Source organism: Lissotriton vulgaris, chromosome 2_1, assembly GCF_964263255.1.
Source record: "Lissotriton vulgaris chromosome 2_1, aLisVul1.2, whole genome shotgun sequence".
Lineage (NCBI taxonomy): Eukaryota > Metazoa > Chordata > Amphibia > Caudata > Salamandridae > Lissotriton > Lissotriton vulgaris.
Genome location: NC_141687.1, coordinates 1664422997 through 1664448108, shown reverse-complemented (window position 1 = coordinate 1664448108; position 25112 = coordinate 1664422997). Strand labels below are relative to the sequence as shown.

General features: G+C 44.7%; 1 protein-coding gene across 8 annotated transcripts in view; it reads left to right on the top strand.

The window, feature by feature from the left end:
- Positions 1-25112, top strand: part of WDTC1 (WD and tetratricopeptide repeats 1) — a 524512-nt gene that overhangs the window by 306938 nt on the left and 192462 nt on the right. For all 8 annotated transcript variants that reach the window (XM_086957606.1, XM_086957601.1, XM_086957604.1 and 5 more), the window contains one exon: positions 9061-9157. In XM_086957606.1, the coding sequence (XP_086813732.1) occupies positions 9061-9157 (97 nt within the window). The remainder of the gene's footprint in view (positions 1-9060; positions 9158-25112) is intronic.

The window sequence follows — 25112 nt, the reverse complement described above, 5'->3', positions numbered from 1 at the left end:
CGAATATAGTCGAGTCTGGTATCTATGAACCGCAAATGACGAGTTTAGTAAGTGTGCGCAGTTTCGCTGTGCTAACTTAAACCGTTCGTTTGTTATGTGGGTTTTTCATCTGTACCCACGGGTTCCATCTTAGATACGGCATCCATTTTGTCTCTTGCCCTCAAGTAGCCAGCGAACGGACGCTGTCCGCTTCGCGACCCTGGGGTTGCTACTGTAAGGCAGATGGCGCCGCTCGAGGCTCATCTTGCCGCACGGACTTATTGTCTCAGCCGTGCATCTCATTAGGCTCGTCCCTTTGATGCCTGTATCTCGTGTTTTCCCGATACCTCCCCTTTTACACCCTTTCCGTTCTCCCCACTGTCTCCGTCTTCCTCTGCACCTGTCTTTGTTCCTATTTCGATCTGTTTTACTGCTGATTGGAATTTGCTAATGGTGGGAAGATGGTTTTTACAGTTGGGAACCGCCAAATGTTTCCGCACTTATGTTCCGGACCTCGTGTGTTTCAAAGTGACCAAAGTGACCCCTCTGGGGGATAATTGTGGGAACCGGGTTGTAAACTTTTGTGTTCAATGTTATCCTATGGGTAAAAACTGTATAAAAGGAGCGATCCACAGAACCAATTTGAAGCAGTCTCCCCAAGTTGCACGTGTTGTACTTGTCGTGACTTCTGTGTTCCCTGCAGCAAATAAACCTTGAATCTTTGACGCCGAAGGAAGTGTCCCGTGTCTCTGTGACTTGTACGCCGGAGCAGGTTACCCACGAAGGTTTCAGGTGTTGTGCCCTGGCACCGCTGGGTCTTAAAGAACCCAGTCCTTCACCGGAATTTCCGCACCATCAGTAAGAACCGAATGCAGAGCATGATGGACCTGAGCGTATCGGAAATATTCCCTGTCATTAAGGTTAAACTCAACCCTTAATTCCTCAAAGGTTTTAAACTTGCCTTTTTCCCATAGGTCACCTACCTTACTGATACTGATCATATCACATTTCTCAAACCCTTTCGTTCTCCATAAGTTACCCAACTTCTCGGAAGCAAAAAGTGGGGTCGCACGAGTAAGTCGATCCTTCCATCCCATAGCATTATTTGCACAGTGCCAAACCTGTACAGCAATCTGTATGGGCCCGGAGAGCTTCCCTCTTTCCAGTCTAGAATAAAGCGCTCTATAATTATCGCCCCCCGGCAACAGCCACCTGTCCATGGCAAACGCAGGGTTCAATCCGGGACCATACATTCCTTGATTAATGGCCCACAATTGAGACGCCCAATAATACCGTTTGATGTCAGGGAGAGCGAAACCGCCGTCATACCATGGGAGTGTCAACTTGGCGAGAGCGATACGCGAATGCCCGTCCCAGATCAACTTCCTCTGGAGACCCTCAATAGTCCGAAAATAACTCGCGGGAATTACATCAAAGGTGTTCTGAAGAGCATACAGAAAGCGTGGCAATGACATCATCTTAAAGAGCGCTGCACGGTCAAGCGGCGAAAGTGGCAGCTTGCGCCAGCGCACCACATCCAGCTTAAGCCGATTCAGCGGCGGAAGCAAGTTCTGTTCATATCGGGCAGCCGGGTTCAATGATATATAAACCCCAAGATACTTAAAACCCGTCTGAGTAACCTGGATGGGACAATCACGCGGTAATAGAGGGACATCTCCCGAGAGGACGTACAGATAAGACTTAGCCCAAATAATGACTAGACCTGAGTTCCTACCAAAGGAGGCGAGGACATCAAACAGAACAATTAACGACTTCCGGGGAGAAGTCAGATACAACAATATATCGTCCGCGTAAAGCGAAATACGATCTTCGAGGTCTGGGGCCCACTGTATACCCTTCATTGACGGTTCCCATCTAATGCAGGCTGCAAGGGGCTCAAGGGCAAGAGCAAACAAGATCGGAGATAATGGACAACCCTGTCTTGTGCCCCTTCCGAGAACAAAGGGCTCAGAAACCTGACCATTCACCACCACCTGCGCCAACGGTTCCTCATAGAGAAGCCTGACCCAGCTAATAAAGCCACGACCAAAACCAAACTTAGCGAGTACAGCCCACAAATATGGCCACTCAATCATATCGAAAGCCATCGTGGCATCCAGAGAGGGCAAGATGGCCGGCTCACGCAATGACGAAGCCCTCGCGAGAACACCATGCAAACGTAGTAGATTCAGGGCCGTATTCCGGTGTGGGATGAAACCGGACTGATCCGGATGAATCAAATCACTAATCACCTTTATTACACAATTGGCTAGCAACTTAGCGAGAATCTTGGGTTCCGCATTAAGCAGTGATATTGGCCTATAAGAAGCGCAGCGGTCCTTGGGCTTCCCTTCCTTATGAATCACCACTATGGTCGCATGGCGCTGATCACTGGGAAGGGAGCCGCCATCTCGCGATTCCAAGAACATATCGCGAAGATATGGCGCAATTTTATCGGGGCGCAGTTTATAAAGTTCAATGGAGAGTCCATTAGGACCCATCCCCTTTCCCGAACAAACAGAGCGAATAGCGAGAGCCACCTCTTCCGCGGTTATTACGGCATCTAGTGACTCTCTATCAGAATCAGATAAGCAGGGCAATGCAATGTCGCGCAGCAATAAATGTGAGTTTTCCTCAGGCCTATCAGATACGGGGGAATACACTTCCCGAAGATGTTCCGCAAAACTCTGGACGATCTCCTCCGGTTCAGTCACACACACACCATTCACTCTCTCAATCACAGGAACCACACGACTAGCCCTCTCTTTTTTTTTTTATCCAACCATGTAATCAATTTGCCGGCTTTATCTCTGACATCATACAACCGGCCCTGCTGCTCTCTGCCCATAACTTTCGCGGCATCCGTAACCAACTCCCTGTAGTCAAGCTGTTAAAGTCGCATAACATGTATCTTCTCACGGGTAACGCCCGACTCCAGCCCACGCTCCAGCTCGGTGATTTCTGTCTCAAGCCTAACCACCTCCTCGTTTCTACTCCTCTTCGCACCAGCAATCAACGATAACGCCTGACCTCGGATGACCGTCTTAAAGGCCTCCCAGAGTGATACTGCAGAAGACACTGATCCCAGGTTCTCAACAAAATACTGGTCAAGAGATTTGACCAACTCCGTGCGAGTCTTAGGGTTAGGGAGATACCACGGATTAATTGGGGCTACCCGCCCCTCCGAGCCCACACGCTCGTCCATCCGAAGCCATAGTGGAGAGTGGTCGGATATCCCCCGTGCTAAGTGACGAACCTCAGTTACGGAGGTGGCCTGTGCAGCTGCCATCAAAATGTAATCAATCCTAGAAAGGCTACCGTGTGCACCTGAGTGGAAAGTGTATTGAGTCTGGGCAGGGTGCAGCAGTCTCCAACAATCCACCAACCCCAGCGTATCTACAAAGCCACTAAGCCAATTCTGTGTCCCGGTGAGGTCCCTGGGTGGGTGACGATCCTCTCTACCAGAGAAAACAGAGTTAAAATCTCCGCCCATGACCAGAGTTCCCCCAGGAAGTCCCAAAACCAGTCCCCCAGGTCCGCAGAACGTTGTCGACTGCAGACCCGGGGGGACAGAAACAGAGATCAAGGATACAGTTCTACCCTCCCACTGTCCAGTAAGAGCTACATACCGCCCCCTATCGTCCAGGACCATAGCATCTATATCTAATGGGAGAGAATTCCTAATCAGGATACACACCCCTCTGGATCCGGAGGTGAACCCCGCATGAGCAACCAGGTGATACCCTCTCCAGTTCATGGTGTGACAAGTGTTACCAATCAAATGCGTTTCCTGCAACAACACCACGTCAGGGGAAAGTCGCTTCAACAACTGTAACACAACCCCTCTTTTTATCTTATCCCCCAGCCCATTCACATTCCAACTCATTAGTCTCAATCCCCTACCCCCCATCCCAAAGGTGAAGGCAGACCTCCCCCCCCGCCCCCCCCTCGGAACTCAACATCCCAATCAAATGATAAATTAATACGTTGCCTTGCATAGAACCAAAACACACCCATTTGAACACCCCTACACCCCTACACCCTCAAACCTGAAACCCGTTACAACTCCCCCCACCCTGCACCCCTGCATAGACTAAATATCCACCCCAACTTGCAGTGTGTCTGTTGCCCTAATATCAAACTAGCCTACAAAAAGAAACCCCCAGGGCGGAAGAGAGTCAACCCATCGCCCTGCCACTCCCAGGTAGGGCGCATCAAGTCATACTGTAAAAGTCATCAAACCATAGTCAGGGTTACCAGTAAAGTTCAGGGACCGGAAACCATACTCCTATTTCTGCTCCGTCGGGCCGCCCTCCGCTCCTCCAGAATGTTCCTCCCGGCCACGTTGGTGCGGTAAAGTGTCGAGCCATTCTCCTGCCACATCCGGGCGATCAAAAAAATATGTTTGTTCCTTATATTCCACACGCAGCCTGGCTGGAAATAACATTGCGAATTTCAATTCCATCTCTCTGTCGCAGTTTCACGCCCATAAATCCAAGTCTTTGCTTTTGGACTGCCTGTGTAAAGTCCCGGTAGAAACTTACAGTGGTATTCTCAAATTTAGTAGGTCCACTCATCCGTGAGGCCTGCAGGATAGCGTCTCTATCACGGAAATTGAAGATTCTGGCGATGAGAGGTCTCGACGGGGCACCCAGCTTCGGTTTACCACCCGGTACTCTGTGGGCTCGTTCAACTGGGAAAAACTTGCTCAGACCCTTAGGACCGAGGTGTTTGGTGATGAGATCTTCCACAAACAAATCGGCTGCCGGATCCTCTGATTTTTCCGGGACCCCAATAATGCGTACGTTGTTACACCGGGCCCTTCCTTCAAAGTCCTCCAACCGGCGTGCAAAAAGATCCATCGAGGTCCGCAAGTTGCGGACCTCAGTCTGCAAGTCTGACATATCACCCGTTAGGCTGGAAGTTTTCAGATCTAAAGATTTGACCTTCTCATTAGTTTTCAATAAATCCGTACGGATCAAATTAACATCAATCGAAACCGTGTCCAGCTTGTAGGCGAGAGTCTCAAATTGCTGGCCGATGGACGCATTCATCCTATCAAGGGCACCCATGACGTCTTGTAAAGTCAATTCTGCCGTCGAGGCCGGGCCCTCTTTAGTATCCTCTAGTGATCTGCTCGGACCACCAGGGGATCCTTTAGATTGGGCATATCGATCCATATTATTTGTTTGGGTATAGCCACCTCGCCTAGTGGTCTTGGATTTTTGCTTGTCGCCATCAGGTCTGGTCGCCATCACAGACAAGGAGGCCCCCAAAGTGGCGTATCTCGAGAGAAAGTGGCCGCACCGGGAGCTGCGATCAGAACAACAGCGGCAACCAGAGGGCACAGACAGTCGAGGCAAAATGTGCGCAGCAGGATACCGCATTATGATCGCTGAGCAACCAAATAGCTTCTGTTAGTTGCAGTTCCTTTCTCAGATAGGATCAGGTTGGAGCCTCGAAAACGAAAGTGAAAGTGCAAGTGTCTCTTCATGCCGTTGTTGTTCAACTAATGACCGGGCAGTGTACCAACTTGAGCTCCGGGCATCTCCGAGGGGCAGGCCGCAATATTCAAATCTTTGTAAGTCCGGTTCCCGAAGTCCGATTCAAATTTGGACAACGGTGTTCGTCTCAGCCATGGCTCGTCTTCAATAACCCGTCAATGTAATCAGGATAATTTTCAGGGGAGACGTGGGAGGCTGCGAGGGTCTCAGGAGCTCTGTGCTCACGCAGCCATCTTGGTTGCGCGGGAAGCTCCTCCCGTGAAATTTTACTTTTCAATGTTTTTCCATATGGATTTAGGATATGTGATTCAATCCGTGTAGAAGGACCTTCCACCGAAAGGGTTGTACCCCCTTCTCTGTTACTGTATTAATCATAGTCTGGTAAATGCCTTTCCAAGCTTTTTCCATGTTGATATGTATAGAAGAGAGGAGTCCCCTTGCTCAGAACTACTGTAATCATAGAGTTACAAGTTCCCATCTTGTCCTATTTTACTTAAAATCTTATTAGGGTAGAATGGATAACGTTAACTTATTACTAAAAATGTCTTCCCTTTCAGGCAGTACCTTGGGATTAGCAGGTATTCCATCTGGATCTTTAGTTCTGAGAGGATTTTCAGTGATATGTGCTACAATTGCCCACCTGTGTTTAATTAAAAATATCTAATTTATTTTTAACAATTCACAAATTTTACCTCAGTTTGTCATAAATCTCCATATTTAACATAATCTTACATCCAAGTTTTAGCGTGCGATTTCTCATAACAGTTCATATTTCAGTACTAGAGTTTTCGGTACCCAACACAGTACAACATTGCGGTTTTTGCTTATCAAGTACTGCTGTCGATTATCTAAATACAGCCTTGGTTATAGTTGTGTCAAGCTGGGAGTATAAATTCTTTAATATTTTGCTATGATGAGTCATTGTTTAAAATGACCACGTTCTTTTTAAAAGCGTTCTGATTATGCTTGTGTTGCAGGCAATTCCCAACCAATTGTGAATTTAGGAGAGCTAGAAAAAGAGTACCTTAATAAGAGTAAAAGTCACTTTTCTTTGGCAGAACCCTAGTTTCATATTGCATCCTCCTTGTCCAGTTGAACTCAACGAGTTTGAACTTGATATGTGACTTCCTAGACCATCTGCTGTATGTGGTAGGATTTTCGCTTGGCAAGTTATGATTTTTTTGTTTCTCACATTTTTGTGCAGAGCACTAGCCTACTAAGTCTTTATGCATGGTTCTAGGTGAACAGATCCTCAAATTAGCTATTGCCATGTATAAACTTAGCTTTTTCAATGCCCAGAGCTGAATACGAGTGATTACTGCATCTCTACAAAATCTGTCTGTTTGAACAAATATGCTCACAATCCAGGTTCTAGTGGCTAATTGCCATAAAACTAATTGTTTCAGATGTGCCATGATTACAGGATTTTGAGTTTCTTGGACACGTTAGGTTGTCTACCAACAAATGATTAGCAGAATCAATGCCCATGGTATCTGTATAGTAAAAATACCTCTGAGCCTTGTTGTTTGTCAGCCTCTGATGCCTCATCCCAAAATGATGGCATACATGTTTCCTGAGGTGTCAGGCTGTATATTCTTGGCCAGGCAGTAGGGAGCCGTGCTTGTAAATAGAAAGCAATGTGTTCGAAGCATGTGTGCTGTATATCACATGCTTTGCATACTCCTGCCATCTAGTGTTGGGTCCGGAGTTTTGCAAGTTGTTTTTCTTCCATGAAGTCTTTGCAGTCACGAGGTAGGTGACTCCTCCTTTCAGTGATAGTGTGCTTGGGCATTGACTCCATTGTTTTTTTTCAGCCATCGGTTTTGGACGTGTATTGCTGCGCTCCGCTTCTAAACTGTTTCTTCGGGTTCCCCTTGGTGCGCAATCCACTCTACCCACGTCGGTATTGTTTCGAATTTGTATCCAATTTCTCTGCGTATCATATCTGTCTATTAAAACCTCTATTTTGATCGAGGCTCTGTGGGAAGGCCATTCAGCCTAACCGCTTCGGCCCACTTGGCAGTCGATTCAACGGATTCCATTCAAAATCTGCCCTCGGTGCCTCACCAAGTATCCGCACACCGACTCACACGAAGTGTGCAGCTTGTGCTTGTCTCTGGAGCACTATGAACAGGTCTGGAACGCGTGCAGATCATTTAGAGCGAAGAGAATGTTCTGTGATCATCTGGGTCGAGGTCGCGAAATCCAGAGACAAAACGTCAAATACACGCGGGACATCTTCAGTGAAGGATCAGAGTACGAATTTGACGCACAATGGGGCCGAGGAAGAACAGGAAGAACTAGTCTCCATTCCAGTATCGGACTTCGAGATGGAAGAAGACTAGTCACAAGGGTAACGACCCGTGAGTATCGAACGCCCCTTGACCCAAACTCCAACTCAACTGAAACAAAAGGCATTGGTCCCACCCCCGCCTTCAGGTCACAGTCTGCTCCGAGAAAATGTTTCTAACGTCCGCCATTCTCACCCTCTGCGGGAAAACAATCTAACAATGCAGTCGATGCCCATATGCACTATCTCCGAAAAGAGGAGGCACCTCTGGAAAGACCTGGAAAGACTTCTTAGAAGAAAGAGGAGGCACCTCTGGAGAGACCTGGAAAGACTTCTTAGAAGAAAAACAACTTGCAAACATCCGGAAACAACACTTGATGGCAAGAGTATGCAAAGCATATGAATCTACAGCTCTACAAGCCAAGACCAGATGCTTACTGGGTAAGTAACATTATCCATACAGTGCAAGGCGATGTAAGCCATTGTTTGCTATTCTAGAAGTTGGAAGGCAGTATATGCTGTACTTTAAGATGGAAGGTAGTACATGCATTATTTACAGATGAGGCAGCGGAGGCTATCTGCCAGTTCAGACCATATGTGCGGTCTCAGGTGTACTCTACCAAGCATATTTGAGCAGCAGTGTTGTTCAATGAGGTACGAGGTTGCATAGGATATTCCAAGAGATGGAGAAGGTCTTTGATGTGCTTTCTACTCTGTGGCAGTGTGTGAGATACTTTTTTAAACTATCCAAAGAGCTTGGGTCTGTGTATGCTGTCTTAATCTTTGTGTCGAAGTGTGCGGTCTGCGGTTGTTAATGTTCTCTCCTGAAGGGGTCCTCGTTGAGCAATTCAGATTGACAGTTCCCAGGAAGAACAGGGTCAGTAATGATGTACATGTGATGGATCTAGAGTGGTACAGTATGTGAAAATCTGTGTTTTGGAATGCTACCTAGCACGAATGCCACTTTTTAAAATTATTTTCAAGACATTCTCCCATTGCCTTTTGTGTGTTTTTAAGTGTGCGTTGTGTCAAATGTTGGAAGGCACAGTATAAACTGTGGCAGGAGGAAATAAGCTCTCTGGGATGCACTGTTTGCGATGCATGACAACTATGTATGGTTTGTGAGATAATGTGTCTCACAGAGATCTGTGGCTGTGGGTGTTGTGGCAATGGACAGTAGGGAGTGTACATTGTGCCAAGACATCGGCAGAAGTATATGCTGTACCTGTGACAATAGGCAGTGTATGCTGAACAGCTTACCCATTTTTCTTTTCTTTCATTCCCCAGAAGTGCAGAATGGAAAAACATCAACTAATGGCATATCCAATGGAATCCATCTCCATAGCAACGGTTTCAGATTAGCTGAGGGGCGAGCTCATATCAGGTACAACAACTGTCCTCTTTTCAATCTCTGCGCAGCCTCCAGTCTTTGCTGCAGCCCTTTAGTTCTACCCTTTTAGTGAAGAGTTCCCTGGTTTCCTGATCCTACTTCCACCCTCCCAACACACAACACCTGTCATTCCTGCTCACTGCCTATCCTTACAAAGTGCCCTGGTACCTGGCTGCTCATTTACTTTCATTAAAAAATCCATCCAACCCTTTGCTTCTGTCCCTCATCCTCTATCCCCGAATTCAGGCTGTTTATGAATAAGATCACACCTTCATGCCTCTAGAGATGACAGGTGAGGTCCTACACTGGGTTTTTATACAGGTGTCACAGGGATTCTGCTCCTACACAGAACTGTGCATAGAGACTTGGAGCCTCAGTAAATTAGGGTGTGCCAAAACTCACCTTAGTATACAAAATCTCCTACCAGACTAGCAATCAGTGTCTCATTGGTTCTTCCATCCCCCAATGATTAGACAACCCAGAACATGAACTTAGAATACCTCGGGTAACGTGGAACACACAAACACTCTTTCGTTATACTATCATACCAGTCCAAAACGAGGAGTAAATGAAGACACGTGCAAGTTTGAAATATTTATTTCTAGTGCCGTGTTCTCAAGCGCAGTATCTTAGCTAATGCAAGCATATTATAAGGAACAAGGTTATCAGCATAGTTACTATTCCATAGAATACAAAGGGAGAAAGCATGTTAAAATGCTAAAGGGAAGAAGGCTAAAATACACCTCAGTCTTACCCTCCCTTGCTAGTATATTATATCTACAGAAGGTCTCTTTGGGTTTACAAGGACGGCCCCATACCTCTGGTCCTAGTAGAAAAGTATCACATCATTTTCTACACCAGCACTCTGCATGCAAATGTTCTTCAAGTGTGTGTGCATGCTTTGCACAGTGCATTATTAAACGCGCCAAAATTAGAGGTGGCCACAGCTGCATATGCGTTATGTCTAGGAGGTGCGCTGATCAGACCGAACAACAGCCAGTGTGTTGAAATAACCTTGAAGGCCTTGGCACTCACTGTTCAGACATAGCTTACCAAGCAAAGCTGATACAATAAGAAAACATTATTCTCGTGTGAAGCAAAATATTCTGCTAGACTCTAAACATTTATAATATTGTATGCCATGTGTAAAAGAAGCAGAATGGAAAAATGGCGTTTAAACTTCTAATAAGCTCATGCTAACTTAACACAGTGTAAAGGCAAATCCAATCTCCATGACACAGGTTTTCTTATTACTCGATATCGAGAGAGGGTCTCAATACAGAGAATGATACATGGCTGTAATCTCCTCCCTCTTCCAGAAAAAGAAACTTAACTGATATTTATGACATTATTACATGTCTCTATTGATGCGAGATCTGGACATTTATGAACTAAATATTTATTGATTCACAAATTATTTGTTTTACCACCACTTTCTCTTCTACTATGGTTTCTGTGCCTGATACTCTTCTGTAGGAAGGTCATATGTTGATTTTTGCATAATACCAAATACAATGTTCGTGGCTGCAGAGGAGATTAGAGAAACTGGTAACTTGTTGAGCTGTTAGTTTTTGTGTCCTACCAAGTGCATTTTTTGATACAAGGAGCCAAAGCTCTCTCCGTGTATGGGTATACAGCCATCACAGTTCAGTGTAGAATCTCCTCAGAGAAAGCTGAATTTTACTATGGTTGGTGGGACTTCATCCAGCGGGTGTCACTGCCTTTGATATTGCTGGAGCAGTGAGTATGCCTGTGCCCATAACCAGTTGCGACCATCTAGAAACCGGTATTAATAATGGCTTAGAATGTGCTCTGCAGGTAGTAGCTAAACTCAACCAAATGTTTGTAATTGATATTTTAAAAGTGGATCTATATGAATCATTGACTACAATTGGTACTGCTGTTACTTCAGTTAACTTGAAACTACAGCAACATCGGATTATGTTTGTTGTACTACACCCCTGAAGTTATATCCAAGTGGACGCCGACAAATGTTTCTTCAAGGATACGCTGCCCGAAATGTCAGGAATACACGGCTGATCTTCGACACATGTTCATCACGTGTCAAAAGTTAAATACGTTTTGGGCTGAGGTTACCCTAGTTCTGAGTAATTTAGAAGGTATAGATATTCAACTCACTGCGAAAGAAATATTATTGGGGATAATAAATGACTCGGGTAATATATCGAAGTCGCTAGTTTCAATTATTTTAGCTTGTTCCCGCCTTTGTATTGCCAGAGCGTGGATCTAGACCACCTGCCCGAAAGTTACTGAATTTTGGGTACTACTTTGAGTATCTATGAATTAGAACTGCCCTTAGCTAAAGTCAGGGGTCCTAGATCAAGAGTTACATTTGAAAGGATCTGGTCAAGTCTTCATTGGGATTAGTTTAGATAATGCTTATACTACTTAGGTATGTGTTTAATTTTTCTTTTCTTTTTCTTGTACTTTTGTGGCTTTTCTTTCCTTCTTTGCCTCAATATTGTTAGAGCATTTTGTCCCTGGAAATTGAACTTTTATTTGTGTTATTAATGATGGCATTTATCCCTTTAACTCTATTGTGCAGTGTCTTGTTTTGCTTTTTTTGTATGCAACTGATGTCTAATAAAATAAAAAGAGAATGGGCTCGAAATTGGAGAATTTAAAAAATCACTAAAGATCTTCGACCCCAAGATTTCAAGCCATATGTTAAGTTTGGTAGTTCTCGGGCAAGAACTTCATTAAAATGTTAAGATGTCCTTACCCAGCGATACCTTGATGGTGACCTTGTAAAGTGGGAAGGGGTTGATGTCCTCTTTAATGTCTGTAACGCATTAACAAAAGATGTTTTCCCTTGATAATTCGAAGAATGGTAATCTTTACCTTCCCCTCTTTGGGATCACCTTTATATATCACTTCTTGGCGTTTGTGAACTCGCAGTTCACAGCAGAAGAGTGATGAACTGTAGGATAGATTTCTAGCACTTCAGTTGTTTAATTTGACTCTTAGTCATGGTTTTCTGCAGACTGAAAGATTTAGTATGTCTCCTTTATTAGACTTCTGGCTGGAGGCATAGTCTTCTGGCCAAAGGTGTGAGGGTTCAAGTAGGCATCTGCTCCAGGATAAATGTTTCCTTCACGTTTTTGGCCACCATGTTCTCTTTGGGAGTACCAAATACAGATTACATCCTGGCTTTTTAACAGTGCTATTTGCCAGCTGCAGGCACCTGACGTTTGAATGAAGCTGTAAGAAACCCACATTTGTGTAGAAACCCCTATTAAAAGCAGGCTGCCCTGTAAAAGTGCTTTTTAACAATAACTGTTATGAGTACAAGCAAGCTTAAAGTGATTTCTCAGGGGATCATAAATAAGAACTGAAAGCTAGCTGCTACAACTGACCTGTGGATTACAGGCTCAGCTAAGAGCCTTAAAAACGCACTGCTTTTTTTTGCTTTCCAAGAAAGGCTATGTTGCCTTTCTGAAGCTTTCTTTTTTTCTGTTTTAAAAACATGGGGAATGTTAGTAGCTGTTCTTAGCTTTTGCTTGTTTGATGATTTGATTGAGAACTGCAGTGGAGACAAAAATACATTAACATGTATAAATTCAGTGAATATTCTCATAGTCTGTGCTTCATTTGTTAATAGATGCCAGGAACCAAAGGTACTCTTAGTAGCCAGCATCCAATGCTGTCTAGGGACGTTTTCATTTGTTAAGGAACTGTGCAGCATATGGTACGATGATCGACACCCTCCATGTCAGACTTGGGGAGGGGGTGAATCCAGATTCTCATGAATTTATTTCCTAGCAGGCACTTAGTCCTCCTGAACCGTAGCCATGTAGTAATTACTTCTGAAAACAAACAGTAAGTTTCCTTGAATAGCCTGCAGCCACTCGCCTAAGGGCTGGGTCAGACTTCTTAATATGTGCCCCCTCCCAGAAATACATTCTTATCAATGCCCACAAAGATGCCAAGACTTGGAGTTGTGGGAGCAGTGAGTCAGGATCTGTTCACAATAGTTTCTGTCTTGTAAAATAAGTATGAGCGGGGGACCACTGGAACAAATTAAGTACTGCACAGAATGAAGAGTTGGTATTACACCTCAGTGTCTTAATTAGTCTGTGTTTAGTGCAGAGTCTGTTAGACTCATTCCTAGAGGATTGATTACTTTACAAAAACTTGAATGAGATAATCATAAGAAAAGTATACGGGGTAGAGCATGTGCATTGTTGGGGAATGATCCCTAAGTGTTTTATTTTGCCTGCTAGAAGAGAGGAGTCGAATGGTGCAAGTATCATGACTTCACAAAGCAGTCGGTTTCTTTTGAACATACTTCTTTGCTTTTTTTTTTTTTTTTTTTTAAAGTATTTTTTATTTTTCAACAATAGTACAATGTCCAAACAGAAGAAGATTACTTAATTACAACTACCCCCTCCCACCCACCACCCGTCAAGGCCTGTAAAATCGTTAATGTATTGAGATTAAGGAAGGCGCAAGACACTGCGAGTAGAGCAAAAGAAAAAAAAAGAAAATAGAAAAAAGAAGAGAAAACACAAACGAAGAAGAGTAGGATGAAAGAGGATTAGGCAGGTATCAAGAGAGAAAAAATAAAAAAAGAGAAGAAAAAAAGAATTCTTTAAGGCATCGCTAGCTATCTGCCCGGGTCATGTTGCCCTTGTTGCTCAATCCAGGTAGAAAATTTCCCCCAAACCTCAGTGCCTATCTTCCTCTTTCTTCGTCCTTTCTTGGTGTATATTGCCTTTTCAAAATGGAATGTGGCAACCAGTCTGGCCAGCCATTGTGCGAAAGAAGGGGAATCAGTATCTAACCAGCCGGACGAGACACAAATCCTCCATATTGCCATTGCTATAAAAATCAGCCCTTCCTCCTTAATCCTTGGTTAATCAGTTTGGGTCCCCAGAAGATGGTCGTAGGGTTTAACACAATTGGTTGATTAATTATTTCGCTAAGTAGGTTTTGTATTTTAAGCAAGGTTGGGGCTAGTTTTGGACAAGTTGCGAAAATATGTATTGAGTCTGCCCCTACTTCGGGGCATCGCGGGCATAGTGTTCCTTTCCCGGATCCCCCATTTAATAATTTTACTTGGTGTCATATAAAGAAAGAAAATTGTTTTAAAGTGTTGTGCTTGTAATTTAGCAGAAATTAATATCTGTTGTGATAGAAGCATAGAATTATAAAAGAAACTTTGAGGCGTCTCAAGTTTGACATGCCATTTTGTAGAGATGGATTCTAGGTCATCTGGTGTTTGCCTATTGAGCATTTGGTAGATACTTCCGATACGAAGGGTGGTAATATTGCGTAGAGCATGTAATAGTTCAATTTCGGCAAACCCTGTGGTCCCACCCACCCACCTTCCTGGATAGATAGCCTTGGATAGACAGGTATTTAAATAAGTCTTGATTTTTTTAGTTTGAATTTAGATTGTAAATTTGTGAAGGATTCAATCCCCCTGGTTGTAATCAGGTCCCCAAGTTTTACTATTCCGGCCCTGTGCCATTCGCAGAAGTAAGAAGGACTGAAAATATCTGGTAAGTTGCTGTTATTAACTATGGGAGGATAAAAGTTAAGTCTGCCAATTCCAAATATTCTCCGGATATGGCGGAATACTTTAAATGAATTCATTAATGTCTTGAATTTTACCCGGTTGTAGTACCCATATGTTGTTTCGCGAAGTAGGCAGCCCCAATATTGATCCCCTAGTAAGAACCGGAAGGGCGAGGGTAGAGATGGCCCGATTGTTGAGTCGTAGGTGGGTTCTCTTACTAGTACTGAGCTATATTGTAATACTGCCGCCCAGTAGTATAAAGTTATATTCGGAAAAGACCAGCCCCCTCTTTCTTTTGGGAGAGTGAGTTGTTTCAGTGCTCGTCTTGGCTGGGCATAGGCCCAGATGAACTGAGTGTAGATCTGCTGGAATTGGAGAAGTTTTTTCTTGCTAAATTCAAGGGGTATACTACGAAAGAGGTAGAGTAGCTTTGGAAAGTATGTCATTTTGATGACATTGCATCTGCCCACTAGTGTTAAATGGAGGTTGTCAATCTGTTTTAGAGCCTTCTTGGTCTGCACGGCGAGGGGAACCAAGTTATCTGTGACTATGTCCTCCAGTTTGGGTGAGATAGACACCCCCAAATATTTAGCCTTGGGTACCACCCTGTCGTCAGACCAAGTGATTTTGTTATTTACTAAAATCTGTGTCTTGTTTTTATTGAGGGCATAGCCAGATAACCTCCCAAATTTCTGGGCCTCGCCTTCCAGTGCGAGTATGGTGTTAGCAGGGTCTGGAGAGGTGATGGCCAGGTCGTCGGCATAGGCCAAGATTTTGCAACTATTGTGAAAGCAGATTACTGGGGTGATGTTGTCATTTTTCTCTATCTGTTTGATGAAAGGGTCCAGATAGAGGGCAAACAATAGAGGCGAGCAGGGACAACCCTGCCTGGTGCCCCGAGAGATATTAAAGGGATCGGTGAGATGTCCATTTATGGCAACACTGGCAGTTGGATTTGTATAAAGTGCCTGCGTTGCCAATATGAGTTTATCCCCAAACCCCATTCTGCACATTACCCCCCATAGGAATTGCCAGGAGACCCGGTCGAAGGCTTTTTCAGCATCGAGTAACGTGAGCGACATCGGGTCTCCAGCAGCTTGTGCAGCATCGAACAGGGTGATAACTCTCCTGATATGTTCCGTAGTCCCTTTTTTGGGTATGAAACAGTGCTGCCATTCCGAGACAAGAGATTCCACTACTCGGTAGATTCTGGAGGCTAACACCTTGGAGAAAATTTTAGAGTCACAGTTGATGAGGGTTATAGGTCTGTAGGAGCTCATATCCAAAGGAGACTTCTCTTTTTTTAGGAAGATCGAAATTCTAGCTCTAGACCAGGAGGCCGGAGGGGGAGTCCCGTTGAATATAGATGTTATTACCTCAGTGAATATGGTTTTAATTTGGGGAGTAAAGACTTTAAAGAATTCAACGGGGATTCCATCAGGGCCTGATGCTTTTCCGCTCGGAAGGCTGGTGAGAGCATCCAGAATTTCTTCCCACGTGGGTGTAAGATCTAGGAGCTTACTATCTTCTGGGCTGAGTTGCCTTAATTCGATCTCGCTGAGATAATTAGAGATTTCCCTGTCTAGAGCTTCCCTATTAGAAGAGTTTTCTTCCATGTATAATTTGGCATAATACTCCTGGAATTCCTTCCGTATAAGACTAGGGTCTGTGATCTCCGAGCCAGAGGGTATTCTGATTGAGTGGATTTCGCTGTTAGTAACCTGTTGTCGTGTCCTAACAGCTAGATGATGGCCGATGTTATCACTACACTCGTAGTTTTTTTTCCCTTGCTGCTGCCCACTTTACTGCGATTTTTTCCAAAAAAATAGCTCCTATTTCAGCTCTGACCACAACTGCTTCTTGTTGAATAGCTTGGCAGTCTAGTCCTGCCTGGATAGATTGGGTTAGCTTAATTTCTATGTTCCTTAATTTTTCTTGTAGATCCCTGATTAGAGTTTTTTCCCTTTTATTTTTCTGAATAGAGAACCTAAGAGTCTCGCCTCTAATCCCTGCCTTCAGTGTGTCCCAGACTATCATTTGAGAAGCAGATCCAATATTTCTCTCCAGGAATTCTTGAATCCATCCCTACATATGATTTACGTAACTACTATCATACAGTAGGGCTTTTTCAAAACTCCACTTAGTGGTCTCTTTAGGTTGTCCAAGCCCCTTGAAAGTGATAATGAGAGGGTTATGGTCAGATAAAAAGCGAGGTGCGATATCAATTGTGTAGTTGTTGGTAAGTGAGGCAGAGATAAAAAAAAGTAGTCTAATCTAACTAGGATTTGATGTGGGGCAGAGTAAAAAGTATAGCCGGGATGTGAAGGATTTTTAGTCGCCCAGCTGTCTATTAATCCATGTGTCTGAATAAGGTTTGTTAAGGCCTGAAAAACTAGGGGCTTCCTACCTTTGTATCTCCATGTTGTGTTATTGGCCCAGTCACAAGGTAGATGTATATTGAAATCCCCGCAGAGCACTATGGGAGTGGCCAGTGCGCTAGTTCACCGGAGACCTGGTTAATAGCCCCGGGATCGTCGGCGTTGCTCCCATATATTGAGCAAAGGGTAATAGAAGAGTTATTAGGGAGTTGAATCTGAGCAATGACCCACCTCCCCAGTGGGTCGGATTTGACTCGTGGGTTGCCAGTAACAAATCTTCTGTCAGCTAGAACACCCACTCCCTTTGTTTTAGCCCCCTGCGTGGTTGCGCCCACTACTTTGAACCCAAGGGTATTCAGTAGATGTTTTTGTGATTGTTCTACGTGGGTTTCTTGTAGGCATATAATGTTCCCCCCAAGTGTTCGTAAACCCAGAGACACTTTCTGCCTTTTAGAGGCGTCATTCAATCCACAGATATTAGCTGAAACAATTCGTAGTGAATCTAGCTTAGCCATTTAAGTGGTGTAAAGGTAGGAGCCTATTGAAAATCAATAAAGTTGTTTTTAGGGATATAGTAAATTTTTCAAAAGAGTGTCGTGAGTATTTTGCACCCATGTGTAATATCTGTGTGCCTTCCCACCCTTCCCACCCCTTCCCCCCGCCTCCCCCCCCCTCCACCCTCGCCACCCACCCCCTTACGTGAGCAATCAGGCCAAGCCTGAATGATGGAGGTCATACATGAGCCTCGGCTGCTGGTCACGCCGGCCAGAAACATAAATAATCTTAATCTTGTGATCGGATATTAAGCCTACCCAGTGCTGTGCAGAGATTAAGTGCAGAATATTTTTTTTGTTAAAAGTGTATGAGTGCTTGTTTTTTCCCATTCTCGCCCTCACTACCCCCCTTTCAGTCAGGGCTCACCCCTGCTTAAGTGCCCCCCCAAACATGTAAAAAAAAGACTGTATGCATAAGAGAGATTGCATTTTGGCGGTGAGGTTACTCCCCACTGATTGGAGGAGTTAGTTACCAGTAGGTTACAGTAGCTTCAGAAAAAGAGAGAGGAGAGCGGCAGCACCCCTTTTGTTTCCCTGTCTTTTTTCCCCAGTCTTAAGCTTTGTGTCCCTTTTTAAGCTTTACTTCTTCCAGGTACTCTTTAGCTTTGATCTCGGACAAAAAAACCTTGGTAGTGCCGAACAGAATAACCTTCAGCCTTGCCGGATTCATGAGGTATACCTCAGCGCCTAGCTGCTGGAAGGGGGAAATCAGTTGTCGTAGGTGCCATCTTCTCTCCACGGTCTGGTGACAAAAGTCTGGTTTGGCGAAGAAGGTAATTCCGTTGGCCCCTTTTTTAGAGTTGGGGCGAGCTTGGTCATACACCAACTGTCTTAGAAGGAAGTTGCCAAAGTACACAAGGAATACCCAAGGCTGCCCTTCAGTAGGCTTCCCATTGTTATATTGCCGTTTCAGAAAGAAGGGGAAGCGATGAGCTCGCTGCACTTCACGGTTCCAGTCCCAACCTGGATGTTCCGGAAAAGAGTCTTGTAGTAACTTGACTATAAATTGTCTCGGATCTTCCCCCTCCTTCCCTTCCGGAATACCAAGCAGGCGGAGGTTGTTCCTGCGTTGTCGATTTTCTTGTTCTTCCATTTTGACCATGAGGTCTGTAAGACCAGCAGAGTTGGACTCAGTCAGTTGTTTAGTAGCTACAGCTTCGGTTTCCAAATGTTCCGTCCTAGCCTCAACCATTCCAACCCGATCGCTGATGTCTGTACAAGTTTTGTTCAGTCTTCTAAGCCCGCCCTGTAGTTTTTTTGCTGCGTTCTTGGCGGTCCGATTGTCTGCTCTAACCTCCTCTTGGAAGTCTTTGATGGAGGCGAGTATAGCCGTCAATGAGGGCTCTATTGTCTCGGTTGTTTTGCTTTGTGGCTTTCTCGGGCTGTGCCATTGTGGTTGAGTTACTTCATCTTCCTCCAGATGGTAAGACATCTGCGAGTCTGAATAGTCCCATTTGAGTTGGCTTCGCCGCTTAGTCTTGTTTCTTGATTTTTTAGGGCGCACGACTGTCTCAGGGTTAATACGGGAGGCCTCGCTGCTCTCCTCGCTGGCGCTGTTGGTGTTGTCCTCTTCTTCCGTCCCCCCATCCGCTGAAGAGCTCGGGGTACTGTCAGATACATACTTCTTTGCAAGTGGCTCTTGAGAATTGATTTTTGTGGCATATGTTGCTGTAGGTACACATGCTGTGCATACTCCTGACAAAGGGAGAATCGATGCCCCTTTGGGGTGTGGTCACCTCAACAGTGGTCACGGGCCGCCGACGCAACTCTTCACTGAGGCATAAGGAACAAAGATATGAGATGACTAAGACTCATGTTGAAGTGGCACTTTTATTATTAAATCACAGGTATATCACTAAATGCATATCATTTCATGTATCTAAGCAAAACCATTACGAAAATCTGACTTCACTCTGTGAGGCATAAATGCTAGATGACAAATACTCTAACTTTTATAAGGCAAGCTGGAATAAGGATCCATTAAAAGACATGTTTAAATCAGCTAGAGATTCAAAAGGGCACAGAATACATTCCATGAAAATATAGCGCCTAGAAACAAGCTTTTCTGAAGAAAATTATCCATGCAGTTGTTTTAACCTTATAAAGAGACCCAAGATGCAAGGGACTAGGATCTTTAAAAGGCACACTTGAAATTAGTTAGAGAATACAGAACACATTCTATAAAAATCCAGTGCCTAGAGACAACCTAACTAGGGAGACTAGCCATACAAGATCAAATGGTTTAAAGAGACCTTAAATGCAAGTAATTGGGTGTGGATGAAAAATACCGAGTATAATCAGAGATTTAAAAAGGCAACAATATTATCTAGTTTGGTGGGGTACCACCTGAGAGAGGAGGCTTTTGAAGTCCCAAATCAGATAAACAGCCGGCTGGAGAACCCATGCTCGTGCCAAGCACTTGCAGGAGAGTTCTGGCTTCTAATTGTGGTGTTGGATCCTTTATACCTGAAAAAGCGGAATCCTTCACACTCTTGACGCACTTTCTGACGCACTTTCTGGTGCAGGTGGCTTGACCGCATGTCCTAGGACACAGAAATGGTCAGGTGGCTCAATGGTTGGTTGGCCATGCTCGACCGCAAAACATAAACAAAGAACATCTTGTCACGTACATATCTCTAAAAATATATGTGAGAGCGGAACTTAAGACAGGTGCTACTATTGCAAGATGTTGTGGCTTTTATTTCGTGCAAGCTGTCTTTCAAAATAATATTTCAGCAACGGTCCAAGATGTACCAACTTGTACCAGCTGGGTCTGTGTACGTGTGTGTGTGGGTGTTGGTCTTGAAGCTGTGGAAAATTACTGTACTCTGTGATTGCCCAAATTACCTCGTTGTTTTCAGCGCAACAGAAATGCATGTTTTGAAATCATCAGGGCCTAGTGGAGTTTAATATGAAAGACTGATAACATAAGATGGTGGCCTTTGGTCTTTGGCTTAGGCCTATATGTAGAGGGTTGCAGAATCTGTGGGCTTCTATTTACTGATAGTATATGGTAAAAATTGGTCATTTTAGCATATTTTCAGATTTTGTCGAGCAGGGCCCAGACCTTCATTCTATCAAGGTCGATCAAAATGCCCTTTTTGGCAATTAGATGGTAGAACATGACCCTCCATCACTCCTGCCATCTAGTGTTAGGTTCGGGCATGTGCAAATTTGTTTTTCTACACAGAAGGGTTCATATCACATGGTATAGTGACTCCACCCATTGCTGGTAATGTGCATGAGCATTGGCTCCAATATTAGATTGCATCTTTCTGCCAGCAAGTTTGGACGTGCATCCACTGAGCTCCGGGCCAACACCCTCTGCTGTTCGGTACCGGTACCCCTCTCCCCCCTCCCCCCCCCACTGTTTCTTCCACCCCGACCAGCTTGAATCGGGCTTTTGCAGCTTCGTCTCTTCACTCAACTTCGCCATCCAAGTCCTTCTAGCACCCCCTTAGGGCTTTTGCTCCCTTTTGGGGCCCTCTTCTCTGCCTTTTCCACTAAGAATGCAGAGTTCATAATGCAAAGAACCCCTTTCCGGTGCTGTTCACAGTGCAATTTGGAATACCGCTAGTCTGATCATCATCTGGTCTGCAACTTCTGTCTCTCTCTGGAGCATGACAAGACATCCTGCACTGCCTGCCTCGCCTTGTGTTTGAAAAAGACACTCCATTACCATTGAGATCGGTGCCTAGCTCGATGTACCATGTCGTACCGTTAGGAAGACAACACCCCTGATCTTTTCAGGGACCAGGATGTCTAGGAGAAGCCACAGCCAAAGACTTTGGGCCTTCAGGCCCTCCGCTTCAGCCTGAAATTGAGCTCACACTCCAACTGAGAGAGAATGTGGCCTAACGGCTAGGGCGGTGGACCTCATATCTGGGGAACCGGGTTCGGGTCTCCGCAACAACGCTCAACATCCCGTGATTCTGGGCAAATCACGGAGGGTCAGATGTACAACCGTATTTTGAGTTGCATTTGGCCCGACTGCGACCGCAAAAAAAGGAAGCAAATGTACTAACCCTATTTTGTGAGTCGCTAATCTATTAGCAGCTCACAAAATAGGGTTAGCGACCGCTTTTAGGAAGGGGCTATCGCTGATTTGACAGCCTCATTAATATTCATGAGGCATGCAATTTGCGACCCCATTGGGAATCAAAAACAGTGTCTGAGACCCTGTTGTACATCAAATTTTGCGACTCGCAAATTGCAACTCTCAATTTGTTGTAATTTGCGAGTCACAAAATTCAATGGTCGTACATCTGGCCCTTAATCTCTCCATGGCTAACAAAAACATGTATGCGTCCTTGTGTAACGCAATTGGTGTTCATTTAAAGCACTCTGATACCCGATAACTTCGGGTCAAGTTTGCGCTATATAAACTCAATAAAACAAAAGCTCTGAGGCGGAAGAACTGCCTTTCGCTTTGCAGAAGATGTTGAGTGTAAATACCACACCCCTCGTCTACAGCGACGGGTGTTGAGCCCTGAAGTCTGTACTCGACTTCCAGTGTGTCAGTTCCAGAAGGCTATGGTTTTCACCAAATAAAGGCCTCGGAAATTAGTCTGAGCCAAACTCCAGCATCAAAACCGCCACTCGGGCCCTCTATGTCGACAGCACCTTTGAAGCCAGCACTGAATCCTGTTTCAGCACCCAAGACTCCTTCGGCTCCGAAGAGCCACTCAACACGATATCCAAAAACCTAGATCAGTGTTTAATCATTTGGTGCCCAAAGCTCTATAGGCGGCAGGTCGGAGGTCCAGGGGCGACCCATCCTGCTTCGAGTCCAGAACGAGATTGATGCCAAGCACTTTCCATCCACCCTCCGGCAGGAAGAATTATTCCAAGGCCGCCTCGGAAGGTAAGATGGAAACTAACTGTGAGTTACCTCCTGCTCCACCTAAGTTTAGGAAACATTGTGACAGGGGCACTGGCCCAACACCACCTCAGCACCCTGCGCCTTCTCCCCCTCTTCCTCCACTAATTCTTCAGTCACACGCACCACAGGAACCTCTGCATTCCTCTTATGAGGGAGGTAGCTGAGTGTCCCCTTAATCCACACGAGGCACGGGTTGACCTGGAGACTGGGGAAGACCTATGGGACAATTATACAATCATCCCACCTGCAGACACAGACCGAGACCTCTGTCCTGGAAACTCATTGCCCCCTAATGATTCTACCTTGTACCACAAGGTTATAAACAGAGCTGCAACTGGAAGGTAGTGCTTCACAAAGAAGCAGTATCTAGTCTTGCTAAAAGGCATGCTAAGAGCCATAGCTGATACCTGTACAGATCCTGTGAGGGTTAGAGTGTTAACCCCCAGGGTTGATACAAAAAATACAAGGCTCTACCCCCCCAACCCACTGTACTTTTGACTCCTTGGTGGTACATATGGTGCGAAAATGTGCTACTGCACAGCCATTGGTGACGCCCCTCCACCGGATAAATAGAGTAGAAAGGTTGATGCAGGAGGCAAACCCTTCGCTGCCCAATCGGCAAACCACTAGAGAATTGCCAACCTTATTGGCCTTCACTCACGCTATGATCATGCTCACTGGCATGAGATGGAAGAACTCCTCCAGCTTATTCAAGATGAGTACAGAAAGCGGGACCTGAGCTTGTCTCGGAAGGGAATGCATGTACCACACTATCCTCTGTGCCTTGTATGCAGCTGTACCTTAGCACGGAGCATTCTCTCTAGTGTTCTCGTTCGCCAACACGCCTGGCTGCGGCTCTCCAGTTTCAAACCAGAGATGCACCATCTCAACCTGCCCTTCGAGGGGGTGCACCTCTTCGGACCACAGGTGGACAAGATGCTGGAAAAGATCCAGGACTCAAGGACCCAGGGGTCAATTTTTAGGGGGTCCGGGGAGGGTGTTCTGTGAAGCGTCGCACATAGCCCTTCGGACTTCTTTTCAGTCCACATATTGTGAATACATTGCGGCCCCTAATATATAATCCTATTATACTGCATCCCATTTGCAGATTAATAATTAAGCCTAGGCGGTGAACTCCGCTCCATTCGTGGAGTTTGCAGAGTTTTTTGCACTCCATGGAGCTCAGGGAGTTCTGAAAAACTTGGTTCCACATAGCTGAGTAAAGTTTTTTCCCCACTCGCCTACGGTAAGTTGGCGAGTGCGAGTGAGGGAAATCCAATGCTAGACCACTTTCCAGCAAGATTCCCGAAAGTGGGCAGTCTCGAATGGTCGCTACTGCTCGCGTTGAGAAACCTTCCGTTCGCGTTGAGGAAGCGTCTGCTTGCGTAGAACTTGTACTAGAGCAGCAGAAAGAAGCAGTGCTCCCTTGGACTGTGTGAGATGCCGTTTGCACTGATTTTACAGGTGGGACAAACACCTGGCACTAAAAATCAGTGCAAACTGTGCAAGGTAACCCATTCCACCCCTCGTAGAACCCCGGGTAGACCCAAACAGCTCTACAAAGAGAAGCAACAAACAGCATCTTGCAGGCAGGTTTTTTATTAGTGTAATCTTAAGTGGAGTATTTCATATGAGGAATTTAAATGAATAAAAAGTAACTTTACTACTAAAAGAAATATTAAAAGCACAGTGAAGATAATAAGAAAAATAGGCAAGACTAGCTGTCCACCCGAATAAATAAGTGTGAAATGAGTTGATGAACAAATCAACATTATCTTGACCTATATAAGAGGACAAACAACTTACAAGAATAATACAAATATCAAAACATAGTAAAAAGTTATTCAAATGTTGTTCCATTGCTTGAAGGTACACCTACCTACAACAAAAGACAACCTCAGTCAAGGACAAGCTAGTAAAAAGTTATTTAAAAAAAACTTGAAAAGAAAATATCAGCATGGTTATTACGAAATTATTTTTGAAAGTACAAAGCTTGCACAATTGGAGTAAATACCAAACTGTTCAAAAAAAGAGAAAAGAACACGAAAAGAGAGAAAACACATAATAATACCATGCACAAGCAGATATGTGGTGTATATTCTAACCAGCCATTGCAACCTCAAATAAATTTGAACGCTTGACTTGTTGCCTGACTAAAAGAATGACAGAGGTTATGTAATGGCAAACCTTTGTGAAATAAAACAGAAGAGTAACTGGAAAGTACTACAATTCTATTGAGCAGATGTCTCCAACATTTTCTGTCAGACCCCCCAGGATATTGCTGCATGGATTAGCAGATTTTGCGGCACAAATATCGAAATTTAGCGGCACAAATTTGAGATTTTGCAGCACCTTATTTTGCTGTTTTGCATGAAATAATATCCACCTATGGCCCGTCACATGCCCCATTTCCACTATGATCACCTTTCATCCCCCTGCTTTCCGTCCCCCACCCTACTGGCATAATCGCAGCCCTCAGGCATTCCTTTTGTAATAACAGAATAAAGAATCTTGTTGTATCAATGACTTGATGACTACAGAATTTTAACTCGAAGCAACGTGTGCAGAGTTCACTAGAAAATAGGAGGAAGAT